This window comes from Myotis nattereri (genome assembly GCF_964212035.1).
Source record: "Myotis nattereri genome assembly, chromosome: 1".
In the NCBI taxonomy this organism is placed as follows: Eukaryota; Metazoa; Chordata; class Mammalia; order Chiroptera; family Vespertilionidae; genus Myotis; species Myotis nattereri.
In genome coordinates, this window is record NC_138075.1 from 95,879,263 (window position 1) to 95,893,752 (window position 14,490).

The window sequence follows — 14,490 nt, forward strand, 5'->3', positions numbered from 1 at the left end:
TGAATATCCCTAGTAGAAATAGATAATTTGTTGATCATGAATATTAGCTCAAATTAGGATTTGTTTTATAGGGAAATAATTACCTACCGTCCCTCCTACTGTTAAATATTGCTTTAGGCTTACCAATCAGCATCTTCATTCTCCATAGTAGGAAATTGTTGGTTATCAGTTTGTCCTCTCTTTCTTTGTTGAATTAATTCATCGCTGTCATCAGCATCAGCATTATGGAAGTTTTCTGTAACTTCCATTTCACAACCTCTGTGTATCTTTTTTTCTTCTTCAACCTTTAATGAAAGTTGGATATTAAGGATAATTGTTATCACTTTATTCATTAAAAAGACTTTTGTGTTTTCATTAATTTTATCATTTGTCTCTTAGTTTAACAGCCATAACTTATCAATAAACATATTTTTGTGCTTATTTTAATTTTATCATTACAGGTCTTTGAAATTTTTATAAATTCTGCTTTATTTCTGTTTCAGTAAAGAAGCAAAATTTTCCAAGATTTCAGAAAGGGCTTTCTTAACTTTGTGCTCTTATTCACATCTACGTTTTACTACGTAGAAGCCCCCCCCCGCCGCCCCCCCCCCCCCCCCCCCCGCCCAATTCCCCTTGCATTTGTCTAGGAGAGACAGAGAAATAAAAAGACAAAGACACAAAATTTGTCCTCTTCTGTCTTTCCCACCTGGGTTTTGCATTACACAGCCAGATTTAGAAGATGTGACATTGTGCTTCAGTAACAAATAGGAAGCTTTCATCTTTCTGTACGAAGCAAATTATATCAATACATACATTACCATAGTATATCATTTGAATTAAAATTTAGGAATTTGCTTGATTGATTTTAATGATTTTTGGCTCCTAATAATTTAAAGTTTGCCTCTTCAGTTATTTTTTTATTCTTTTTTTAAAATTTTATTCTTCGGTTATAGTTTACATTCATTATTATTTTGTATTAGTTTCAGGTATGCAGCATAGTGGTTAGATAATCATAAAAATACTCATAGACATATAACATAAAAAAAATGAAAAAAATTGTATCATCTCTTTTGGTGCCACAAATGTTAGGTAATGCATCTTTCGGAGCTTTGGGCAGATTATTTAACCTTTCTTGGTTTTATTCACATTATCAGCAAATATGGGGCTAAAGTAGATAATTACTTCTATCCCATACCTTCTAGCTATAACATTTTATTTATTCAATGTGAAATTTGGGGAGCATTGCTCATTTTCCAGAGTTCTACATTATCTAACAATTCAACACTTTTGCTCTGCTCCTATAATGTGGTAAACTTTGGTTCATATATTTTTATAAATACCATCACTTTTTTGATAACCCCAGGATCTAAGAGCAAAAAGAACTGTAAAAGGCAATGGGGAGAAGATTAGCTCTAAAAGCCTAGCTTGAAAGGTATTTTCAACTGGACTACATTACATTTTTAAAACATAGAAAACAATATTATACTAGAAGTTTGAATTTTTACATACCTGTGGGTGGTTATTTTCACTTCCATTAAGCCTTTCTTGTTCTTCCTGTGATGTCATTTCTAAGTCTAGTTCTGCTAACAAATCTACATATTAGTTAAAATGAACTACTCAAACCAGTTAAATAAAAGCTATAATCATTATAAAAAATGGAAAATACATTTTATCAATTGAGGGATAAATTAAGCTTAATCTTTAGCTGAATACGTATTTGAGAAATACTTCTAATCATTGTAAACTTCAACAAAGCACTTAGGAAACATTAGATATCACAAAGTTCAAAGCATAGAAACATCTCAAAAATTCATTCATACAAAATCAATGAATAAAACAATCAGAAATAAAACAAAGTTAAGAAATACGGTACAAATATATACAGTCACACTATATTCTCTACCTCATAATGGTACTTTTTTAACATATCCCTACATTTCAACTGCCATGTTATTCACAATTTTCAAAATCTGTCACTTTTTATGCCTTTATCAGTGTACACCTTTGTTATATCTGAAATGTTTTCCTCTACTATTTTGACAAATTTCTTTTCACCTTTTAGGACTTGGCACTGGGGCTTAAAGAACATAGATAAGAGGCGTCAGGAATGGCTTTTCTAGAGACATGCCTGAGCTGAGACTTAAACAGTGAGGTTAGCCAGAATCAAAGGGGAAGAGAGCAGGAAAAGGAGACAGACAGTATGCAAAGCTATATCAAGACAGGGAGAGAAGCATACAGTAGAATCAATTTTATCTAAAATACAGAGATTGGCGAGGAGGGCATCACCAGTAATTTAGTAAATGAGCTAAAGAAGGAGAGTTAGGCAGAAGTCAGATTTTAAGAGCCTTACATGTAATTTTAAAAGACCTGGTCATTAAATATCTATATTTTTAAAATCCTCACTCAGCCCTAGAGAGTTTGGCTCAGTGGACTGAGCGTCAGCCTGCAGACCAAAAGATCCCAGGTTCGATTCCAGTCAAGGGCATGTACCTTGGTTGTAAGCTCCTTCCTGGCTTGGGTACTGATCAGGGTTCATGCAGGAGGCAACCAATCAATGTTTCTCTCACAATGATATTTCTCTCTCTTCCACTCTCTTTAAAAATCTGCTCTTTCATCATTCGATGATGCTCTCTCATCACTGACGTTTCTATCCCTCTGTCCCTCTCTTCCTCTCTGAAATCAATTAAAAAATATTTTTAAAAAATCCTCAAAGATATGTTCATTGATTTTAGAGAAAGAGGGAAATATATATATATATATATATATATATATATATATATATATATATGTACTAGAGGCCCAGTGCACAAATTTGTGCACGGGTTGGGTCTGGCCAGCCCGACCCCAGTCGGGGAGGATCAGGGCTGGGCCTGTCGGGAGGAAGAGATGGCAGGAGATTGGCTGGCCGGCCCACCCCGATCAGGGCTGGCCAGCCATGGGGAGGGGCTGTGGGCCATGGGCCAGCCGGCCTCACCCCCAAATGGGGTAGGGGGTGCCGATTGGGGCCAGCAGCCTGGAGGAGGGGCCATGGGTGGTTGGCCGGCCGGCTCTGCCCCTGATCAGGGTGGGGGGGCCAATCAAGGGTGGGACTGGCGGGGGGTGGAGAGACTGCGGGCCTATCGTGGTAGGGCAGGCCGATCGGGGGTGGGGCTAGCTGGGGAGAAGGGGTTGGGGCATTTGGCCAGTGGGCCCTGCCCTTGATCGGGGTGGGAGAGTCCGGGAGTGGGCAGTACTTATTAAAGGATACTTCTGAGAACAGTAACTGGGAAGAATGGGAGAAGAGCAGGTTTGAGCAGAGGAACAAGTAAAGCTGCAATGCTGGCCAGAGATCAGCTTCGGCTAACCATATAGAAAGCTCTTGGGTCAATGGGAAAAAAGGAGACATATGTACCTGATCAGGCTGGTTCACTGGCCACAGAGGGCATCACGTCATAGGGACCAGTTGTTACGGTCGCTGGCTTTTTATATATATATAGAGAGGGGTGGGGCACACATGAATGTGACAAGTATCAATCCGTTGCCTCCCTTACATGTTCTTACCAGGGATCAAACCTGCAACCTAGGTATGTGCCCTGACCAGGAATATTGCCTGCAACTTTTTGGTGCACAGACTACACTCCAACCAAATGAGCTCCTGGCCAGGGCAACATTAATATGTTTTAAACAGTGGCCTATTGTCATATTTGCATCACTCTAAATGCTATCAAAGTGAGAATTTGAGGGGCATATAAATAATGGAGGATGATGAATTAGAAGGCAATACTGCAAAATAGAGGATACAGGCCTGAAATGAGGAAATATTTCCAGAAATAGTTAAGATATAAAAACTTCAGGGGACAGTATATAATAAATCTTTATTCAGTGAATAAATATCCAAATCTTGGGTCAACTTGATTCTGCTCATTACTTTAAAAAAGGTATCAACTATGAAGAAAAAACAACTAAAACTACATTAACTGTGTTCAGTTGCTTGAGTTTATTTTGCAGTTTTTCTGTTTCACATATTTCTGTGATGAGGGAGCTTATGTAGGTATTTTCTTGTATCTACCAAGTTCATGAAGAAATGAAACCCTTGTATAGACAGGTAAATAACTGAATGTTAGCTTGAAGTTACTACTCTAGGAGATAATTCAAAATCTTTTGTAAATATAATGTTAGCTCTAGAGGTAAAGATAGAAGATGAAATTGTAGGGGTAAAAAATACATGTTTATTCTATTACTATACACCTGATCATATGACTTTTAAAGGGTACTAAGTTAATAGTACATAAAGTGGAACAAAGATGTGGTTAGTCAATAGAATGAATAATCTAGAATTAAAATTGGCTTTCCATGCATTAATTTTAAATGATAAAGTGCTCCTTAAAACCAAAATTCTTTGTGAATGATGTAGTTGTTAAAAAAACAAAACAAAGTGACAGTCGATATGGACACAGCTAAGAAGCAGGTACTATGTAGTAAATTCTCAATGATTCCCATCACTGCTGGAAAGCCTATTCTATGTATCAAGCCATAGAAAATATAAGAAAAATTTTAATATTCGGTTTTGGATGGTGCGTTTTCAGTTACATTTAATATAGTTATAACTAATACTTATAAATTGAGAGCTATAAAAATATAGCTAAGAAACCATGTTTTGTTTGAGTAGGCAATCTTCAGATCTCTTAGTTTTCCCATTTAGTCTCAAAGTTCTAAATTTAATTCTGCTACCCACCCCCAAGTGTATGCTAAACACTAATGGAAAGGAGCTTACTCTTCCTCCTAATTCTCTTTATTATTTAAATATATGTTACTTTGATTACAGTACAGGAAGAATGCAAATGTCTTGTTAAAAGATATTCTGTTTGGTTGTAGGTTCCATAAAAGGAGAAAACACAAAGTAGATTTTGCCACAAAATGATTTTTGAAAAGTCAAAACTATGATGAGGTCACAGAGGTGGTCTAGAGATGAACTCTGTTTCTTTTTTCTTTTCTTTCTTTTTTAATCCTCACCCGAGGTTATTTTCCCACTGATTTTTAGAGAGAGTAGACGAGAGGGAAAGACATAGAAAAACATGGATGTGAGAGAAACACATTGGTTGTCTCCTGCAGAAGTCCTGACTAGGGCCTGGGCCAGGGAGGAGACTGCAACCGCAATATGTACCCTTGACCAGAATAGAACCTGGGACCTTTCATTCTGCAGGCCGACACTACCCACTGAGCCAAACCAGCTATGAATCTGTTTTTTTATTACCATCTTTGCCCTCTTTCTTTGCTGGTAGCTGTGATTCATACAGGTCATGGAGACTATAATTCCCTAACAGAAACAGAGCTCTGATATTAACCTTTTCTTTATTAAGGTCATCAGCCTAAAGTCTGTGGATGCTGACTGACTTTTGATAATTGATTATAATACTAATGGACATTTATCATCAACTTTAAAATCCTCAGATCTATGACAAGTCTCATGATTGAGAGTCAAACTAGTAGTAGACCCACATTCTGAAGAACCTGAAAATAAGGTTTCCATTAGAATGTAAATAATTATACAAATTTGCCAGACTTGTAAAAACTCTTTTTTCAGAGAAGTAGTTCCATGTACACTTCTTCCCAAAAACACACTATTCCTTCATTGGACGTTTTACTTTATGTGTCCTATTCTTGCTGTTCACATAGTGAAGTTTAACTAAATGTTGTCTCTCATTTTTGTACTTTTTTTATTTTCTCATACTACTTACTTTTATTCACTCAGCAATTTCTATTGTATATTCTGTTTTCCATAAAAGCTCTGTTTGTCAATAGTTAAGATTCTTCAAGGTATACAATTTTTGTTATTATAAAAATTTATGTCTAACAACTTATTTTAAGTTTAAATATGGATGACAAAAAATGGGTTTAAAAAATGAATGGTACGAACCTGTGTGAGGAGAAACTAAGATGGCGGCATAGATAAACACCGGGAAATAGTCGCCTCCCACAACAATTGAAAATTAGCCCAAAGGACGGAGCAAACATCGTCCAAAACAACAGGAAGGCTGGCTGAGTGTAATTTCTACAACTAGAAGAAAAGAAAAGCACGCTGAGAGCCAGAGGAGCTGCGGAGGCTGAGTGCAGAGGTACGCGGCGGCTCGCGCGCGCGGAAAGGGGGTGGCACCTGAGGACGCGGCTGTCTTTTTGAATCACAAGCTCCCGACTGCTCTGAACTCCGGTTCTGGGAAGTCTCTGGGGACTTAGGACTCATACGGGCAGAGGCTGCTCTCTCAGGCAGCAGCGGGCGAACTTGGGGGGCCGCTTTCCCTCAGAGGTGCTTGCAGCCGTTACCGGGACACTGAGACTCGCGACTCCGGGCGCGGAGAATCAGCCATAGCTTCTTTCTCCGGCCTTTTGCCTCCCTGAGACCCCGCCCCACCCGGGCTGCGGCAGAGGCTTTTGCATGTGAATGCCCCAGAACTTTGCAACCTGATAATTACCTAACTGCAGCCGGGCCAGCCAGACCCGGAACTTCCAAGAGAAGGCCCAAGGCCCCGCAGCGGCTTGCATTGCTTCACAGCTGAGCCTCTTCGTAGTTCCTGCTGTGTGGCCTCAGGCAGGGGCTGAATTAGCACCTCCTTAGATCCAGGAGCCACTGTACCCAGTGGTCAGAGGGGGACCATTCTCCCACTTCAGACACAGCTGCTTCCCACAGCCAATTGGCCTGGAGGTCAATTCCTCCCAGTGATCCTACAACAAGCGAGGCACCAAGAGTGCACCAAGAGTGTCCACCTCGGGTAACTGGGGAGGCTGAGCCACTGGGCCCTACAGGACACCTGGCGCGCAGGCCACTCTATCAACACAGGGAAGCAGCCAAAATGCGGAGACAAAGAAACAGGTCACAATTGGCAGAAACGGAGGAGGCCAGACGACTGGATATAGAGTTCAAGGCCACGTTTATAAGGTTTTTCAAGAATTTTATGGAAACCGCCGATAAATTTAATGAATCCCTCAAGGAGTATGGTGAGACCATGGAGGTCATGAAAAAGGACCAATTAGAAATTATGCATACACTGACTGAAATAAAGAATACTTTACAGAGCTCCAACAGCAGACAAGAGGATCCCAAGAATCAAGTCAAAGATTTGAAATGCAAAGAAACAAAAAATACCCAACCGAAAAAGAAAAAAGAAAAGAGATTCAAAAAATATGAAGATAGTGTAAGGAACCTCTGGGACAACTTCAAGCGTACCAACATCAGAATTATAGGGGTACCAGAAGGAGAGAGAGGGCAAGATATTGAAAACCTTTTTGAAGAAATAATGACAGAAAACTTCCCCCACCTGGTGAAAGAAATGGACTTACAAGTCCAGGAAGCGCAGAGAACCCCAAACAAAAGGAATCCAAAGAGGACCACACCAAGACACATCATAATTAAAATGCCAAGAGCAAAAGATAAAGAGAGAATCTTAAAAGCAGCAAGAGAAAGACAGTCAGTTACCTACAAGGGAGTACCCATCCGACTGTCAGCTGATTTCTCAACAGAAACCATGCAGGCCAGAAGAGAGTGGCAAGAAATATTCAAAGAGATGAATAGCAAGAACCTGCAACCAAGATTACTTTATCCAGCAAAGCTATCATTCAGAATGGAAGGTCAGATAAAGAGCTTCACGGATAAGAATAAGCTAAAGGAGTTCATCACCACCAAACCAGCATTATATGAAAAGCTGAAAGGTATTCTTTAAGAAGAGGAAGAAGAAAAAGGAACTCTTACCATTTGCCACAGCATGGATGGAACTGGAGAGCGGATAAATACCACAAGATCTCACTTATTTGTGGAATATAATGAACAACATAAACTGATGAACAAGGACTGATCCAGAGACGGAGAGGCATTGATTGGACTATCGGGCCTTGGAGGGAAGGTAGGGGAGGGTGGGGGCAAGGGGGAAAGATCAACCAAAGGACTTATATGCAAGCATATAGGCCTAACCAATGGACACGGACAACGGGGGGGTGAGGGGGTGAGCGGGGAGAGGGGGGGTAGAGGGTACACATATGTAATATCTTAATCAATAAAAAATATTTAAAAAAAAAAAAAAAAAATGAATGGTACTACTTCAAAAAAGAAATTTCAGCCCTAGCCAGTTTGGCTCACTGGATAGAGCATCGGCCTGCGAACCAAAGGTCCTGGATTCTATTCCAGTCAAGGGCACATACCGTGGTTGCAGACTCTTCCCTGGCCTGGGCCCTGGTCAGGACTCATGTAGGAGGCAACCAATTGATGTTTCTCTCACATCGATGTTTCTCTCTGTCTTTCCCTCTCTCTTCTACTTTCTCTAAAAATCAATGGAAAAATATCCTCAGGTGAGGATTAAAAAACAAACAAAAAGAAATTACATAATTACAACACAATGGTCTTTTCTATGTGCATGAGTATTTTCAGAATTCATTCTTAAGCCTTAGATAAATATAAATTCATATGAGAAGAGAGAGCCTTGAGTGACCTCATTGTTTTCATGCAAAAATAGAATCAGTCTGGGTCCACACTACATACAATGAGTAAACAGTGCATGACATAGGAAATGAATATAACAAAAATATTTTCCTTTTATGTCAGATTTAAACTTTTTAAAACAAGTGAAGGCAAGAGGCAACAAATGTATAAATAAAGCTTTAAAATTGTTTCATCACAAGGGTCCCTTTATCATTTGACATCCATGAAACTCATACATGATTTAAAACAGTGATATTCAAGTATCACCTGAGAATCCCTTGAGTCCAAAGATACCCTGGTTCAGGGGGTCCAAAGGTTCAAGACTATTTTCACAGTAACACTAAATATTTGCCATTTTCACTCTCATTCTTTTGTAAGTATACAGTGGAGATTTCCACAGACATGATATGTGACAACATCATAGCTCTAATGGTTAATAAATTTATGACTGTATTTAAAATTTTTCAGTTTGAATTTCTAGTATTGTAAATGTCAATAGGTACTTCCCACTTAAAAATAATTCTTTGGAATTCTCAATAATTTTTAATAGTATAAAAGAATCCCGTATACAAAAAGTTTCAGAATTACTGTTTAAAAAAATGTGTCTACTAAATATTCACTATGATTAATTACTTCCCCCATTTTTAATACTCAAAGACACCATAAACACACACACACACACACACACACCCATACACGCTGAGTCTGCTAATAGAACATCTGGTTGGTTTAAGATCATCGGTGTAACAGCTCTAAGATGAAATACAGTTAAAACACTATTGACATGTTAGCAAATGAAGCTTTACTCTAGATAAAGGTCAGAATTCAAATAAGTATTTTATAACAATGGGAAAATCTCACAGTCTAAAAATTAACCTCTGGGAATCCCTAATAAGTGTAAGGATTCCAAACTTAGAACTTTAGGTTACCAAAACAAATGTAAAAGCATCTTCCTTAAAGCTTACATTTAAAAAAATCTTTTAAATTTCTGTAAATTTCTCTTTTTCAAACATGGATACCAACAATGACATCTACATTACTTATGTCCAAACCCACAATTAAACTTGCAAAGCAAAAAAAGAATTAGGGCCCATCCGGTGTGGCTCAGTGATTCAGTGTCAACCTATGAACCAGGAGGTCATGATCCGGTTCCAAGTGAGGGCACATCTGGACTCATGGGCTCAATCCCCAGGAGGGGGGTATGCAGGAGGCAGCTGATCAATGATTCTCTCTCATCATTGATGTGTCTATCTCTCTCTCCCTTTCCCTTCCTCTCTGAAATCAATAAAAACATATATTTTTTTAAAAAAGGAATTAGGAATAAAAAGACTATGAGCATGTCAAGTATTTTCCTGATTCCTTTTCAGAGTTAAATATGAATTACAGAATTCACCTGATTTGAATGCTTGTACACCCTTCATTCCTTCTGCTTTGTTGGGAACAGGATCTGTCACTACAAGGGTAGGCTGAATGGGTTTGAAATAAGATGATTACTAAATAATGTACTTTTCATATGATCTGTAGTTTATACTTAAATGTAAAAATATAAAAGTTATTACCTTCAAGTGAGAATATTTTCCAGGAGAATCTAAGAGCAAGAGACATATACTCAATTACATGAAAATATGGAAGCCAATTATACATTCATGCAGAGTTAGTATGCAGCTGAATCCTCATGCTTAGCTTTGGAAATGATTACTTTGGGTGTTAGTGGGGTTTTTTGTTTTTCTTTTTTTCCCCCCAGTGGGCAGGCGGATTAGGGCAAGAACTAGGCAGAAATATGAATCTACCATAAATACTGAAGAAAAAACAGGAATATAGGTTTAACAAAACATGCAGTTGAGATTTCAAAAGTAAGATTATGTTTCAAAAGACTATAACTAAAGTGGAAGTGTGGATATACCAATGTGAACATAACAGTTGATGGGAAAAAAGTGATCTTTAATCAGAGGAACAAACCATGACCCTGACAGGATAAATGTGAAACAGAATGGAACAGCGTATCTTTAATGCAATACATCAGAATCACTTATACCGTTATGCTACAGGTATTTATCATGTTCTTCAATCTGTCCTGTAATTTAGGAAGTACACAACTGTGAAGATAGTTCAGTTGAATGCATAATCCATTTATCAACAGAGAAAGTGTTATGAATTGATCAGTTTGGGTATACATTAAGAGAAGACTAGTTAATAAAAATATTCATGTTTTTCATACCAATGCAGGCTACTGGTATGCCTATATTTCTTGTATCCTCTACTTTAGCCATCTTAAAGTTTCTTGATCCACTCATGCAAGAAGGTATATAAAGCACATCTAAGAAATAATGTAAAATAAGCTTTCAATTTTGAAATATGGTTACTAAAAATTAAAAGAATTTAATTGCCACAGAGATATTAGATATTAAAAATCTTTATTTCTAAATCTGTGTAATATATATTGAAAATAACAACTGTAGCACTTAGGGAATATACTCTACTTTCTTTTCTTTCCAAAATCAGTTTGGTATATTATACTAGTCTTTAAATGAGTTTTATAAAACAGCTATCCTTTCAAAACCTGAGTTATCATTAAAAAAAACAGCCAATGCTTCTATATTCAAATTACTCTCACTGGAATAAAAAATACTGATGTAACATATATCGTTGATGTCCCATACGCATGAGGAAGATAAATGAGGAGCTACAGTTTACCCCAATTCTAGCACTCCCTCCTGCTACCAGTATACTCTGGAGCAGCAATTATCTAATCTTTTGTTTCACTGCCAATATCCTAAAGCTATCTAAAGTAAGGTCTCTCAATTTTCCTCAACTCCAAAATGACCTTAGCTAATGCCTTTCTTTCCTCCCTCCTTCTCTTCACTATCCCCTTTCCTCTTCAAAAGTAATTTCTAGATCTGAGGTCTTAATTCTTCCCCTATTTCCATTCTTTTGTGAATTATTCCCACCATTTCTTCTTCCCTGTTTAGCAGTAGTATCTTACATCTATAATTTCTACTTCTTCATCTCTTTGCTTCCCTTTGGCTATAGACATGCTCAGAAATAAACACAAAATAATGCTTTTCATGAATCCTTTCATGTCTTAAACTATCTATCCAAAGGCTCTTCTTTCAGATTTCTCTGAAGAGAAGTCTCATGCCTTCGACTTGGACACACATGGTCTGAGGACCAGCCATGTTGGTGTCACCTGAGAGCTTGTGAGAAATGCAGAATAGCAGGCCTGCTGTCATCAGTTCTTTAAAACTGAATCTGCATTCAAAGCCATAAACTTTCTACTGGACTTTTTATCAGGTTATAGCTTCTTTGATCCCCCCATAACTGATTCTGCTCTTTCCTTTCCAATACTCTTATATTGGAACACATAATACTAACCTATAAAGTAGCAAAATTTTATGACTTCAAAAGTATAGTTATTTATAGCTGACCATATATCCTTACGCTCATCCATGGTAGATAAAATACAGCTCTACATGATCAGATAACTCAATCCTTAATGCCTTCCCAATAGTGAGGAAAAGAGTAAGAGTGGGAAAATTTTGTTGTACTTCTCTGACAAGTTTTGGCATTGGAAGCTGTCTTTATAGTCTTCCCACATTTCAAACACTCTGCTCTTTTTTTTTTTAAAGAATTATTTTATCACCTCCCACTATATATATACCTGCTTCTTTTCCCTTCATTTACTCCTTGTAATTTCTGCCTTTCTCATTCTTCACTCCCTATTTAATTCTTCTCCTCTTCCTTACTTCCTGACTTTCCTCAGGTCTTAGCATATCTTGAAATGGAACAGATAAGTTAGCTCCTGCAGTGGCACTCTCAATCTCATAAGAAATACAACTTTTCACCTTTTCACTTCTCACTATGCATCTAACAGGTGATTTTCTTTGGCTATTAGAATATATAAGTATTCATGTTTTAAATCAATATTCTGTCAAAGGACCTTTTTATAAAATACAGTTCTTACCTTCTACTTGTTCATTTAGTATATATTTTCCTCTTTGATCTGCAGCTTCAGATAAGTGATCAACAAACTTCTGTGGAAGACTTGTAGAGAGACTCTGTAAAAATTTATATCAATAATGAGTTACATAAGATTTCTTAAGCCCTTTCTAAGAAAAATCTCAATTACTTACTTTAAAAGCAATTAGACTTAAAAATAAAAGAAGCATGTGTTGACCAAAACATTTAAATAGAAAACCTCATATATGCTCTCTGCATCAAGTTTTCATTTATCTTCATTTGGCTACTGACTGTATATTCAGCATGGAAAGCTAGAAAAAAATGCTTTCATAGACAAATACTGATATCTATGCACATTTTAACAAAGAGCTAACTTCAAAACACCTAATTCTACTTTGCATTACCCACCAAAATAAGAGGACATTTTGAAAAAATACCCTTTTAAACAAATTATTTAATAAGTACACTTGCTATGAATTTAAAATGACATATTAATGACAGAATTCTTTTTAGTGTTAAAAAAACATATTTGAGCCCGGTCTGTGTGGTTCAGTGGTTGAGCATTGACCTATGAACCAGGAAGTCATGGTTTGATTCTTGGTCAGGGCACATGCCCGGGTTTTGGGTTTGATCCCCGGTAGGGGGCATGCAGGAGGCAGCTGATCAATGATTCTCTCTCCCTCTCCCGACCTCTCTGAAATTTAAAAAAAAAAAAAGAAAAGAAAAAAAGATACTTGACATGATAGGAAACCTTAGAATACATTATGTTGAATATAAACAGAACACTGTATAACTTGTTTCATTTAGGTACACTAAGGCTTAGACAAAAGCTATTATTTGATAAAATTTTTGACAGGAAAAAATGGTTGAATAAAATGTCTAAGTAGTAAGGAAAACTTGTTTAAATAATTGCAATAAAACTGTATATACTATTATGCAAATCTTCAAAAAATTATAGTAAGCTTTCTAAGAGAAGAATAAGAACATTTATTCATTAACCACCTAAAATGTGCCAGGCACTTATTATTTCCACACACAATGATAATAATATGACAACGGTTAACCTGCTTCCTGCTTCCTGCTCATTCCAAGATGTTACAGCAAAATGATAATCAGATGTGATCTATTGTCCTCTCTGTCCAGTATGTCCTTCTCCTAGTTCTTCACATAACTGGCTCCTTTACTTGGCTAATTTAGTCACACTTAGGAAGATCTTTTCTGACCACCTAACTTCCATTCCCACGCCCATCCTATCTAATAAAAGAGAAACATGGTAATTAGCCATACGTCCGCTATCCTTCCCATTGGCTAATCAGGGCAATATGCAAATTAACTGCCAGCCAAGATGGCGGCCGACAGCCAGGCAGGTTGAAGCGAACAGGAGGCTTGCTTGCTTCAGTGACAGAGGAAACCAACGTTCCCCGCCTGCCTTGCCAGCCTCTGAGCTTGCAGTTTGAAACACTGTTACAAATATAGAAGCTAAACAAAACCCCAGAAACCTGCTTTCAGCCAGCTGGAATCTCAGAGCTGGAGTTGAAACAGTGTTTCGATTATAGAACCAAACAAACCAGATACCTGCTTTCAGCAGCAGGGGCCTCAGAGCTGGAGCCAGAGCTAAAGCTGGCCCAGAATAAAAAAAAAAAAACAAAAACAAACAAACAAACAAAAAAAAAAAACAGAAAAAAAGGAGCAGTTGGGAGCTTCAGTCACCCGCCAGCCTGAAAACAGCCCTCAGCCCCTCACCCAGACTGGCCAGGCACCCCAGTGGGGACCCCTACCCTGATCCAGGACACCCTTCAGGGCAAACCAGCCGACCCCCACCCATGCACCAGGCCTCTATCCTATATAGTAAAAGGGTAATATGCCTCTCAGCACCGGGATCAGCGGAGCCGTGAGGCCTCCCGGCACCAGGATCAGCGTGACAGGGGGCAGCGCCCAAACCCCCTGATCGCCCTGTGGCTCTGTGTGTGACAGGGGGCGGGGCCACAACCTCCTTATCTGCCCTGCTCTGTTCATGACAGGGGAAGGCACCTCAACCCCCTCATCGGCCCCGTTCTGTGCCTGATAGGGGGGAGCTCCCCAACCCCCTGATCGCCCTGCGGCTCTGT

The 14,490-nt window shown here is 38.3% G+C and overlaps 1 protein-coding gene across 1 annotated transcript in view; it reads right to left on the reverse strand.

Moving 5' to 3' along the window:
• Positions 1-14,490, reverse strand: part of LOC308513973 (ankyrin repeat domain-containing protein 26-like) — a 107,918-nt gene that overhangs the window by 52,302 nt on the left and 41,126 nt on the right. Inside the window, exons 12-17 of the mRNA XM_081084015.1 lie at positions 12,387-12,480; positions 10,644-10,742; positions 9,985-10,013; positions 9,819-9,891; positions 1,489-1,559; positions 124-284 (exon numbers count right to left, since the gene is read on the reverse strand). Of these exons, the coding sequence (XP_080940141.1) occupies positions 124-284; positions 1,489-1,559; positions 9,819-9,891; positions 9,985-10,013; positions 10,644-10,742; positions 12,387-12,480 (527 nt within the window). The remainder of the gene's footprint in view (positions 1-123; positions 285-1,488; positions 1,560-9,818; positions 9,892-9,984; positions 10,014-10,643; positions 10,743-12,386; positions 12,481-14,490) is intronic.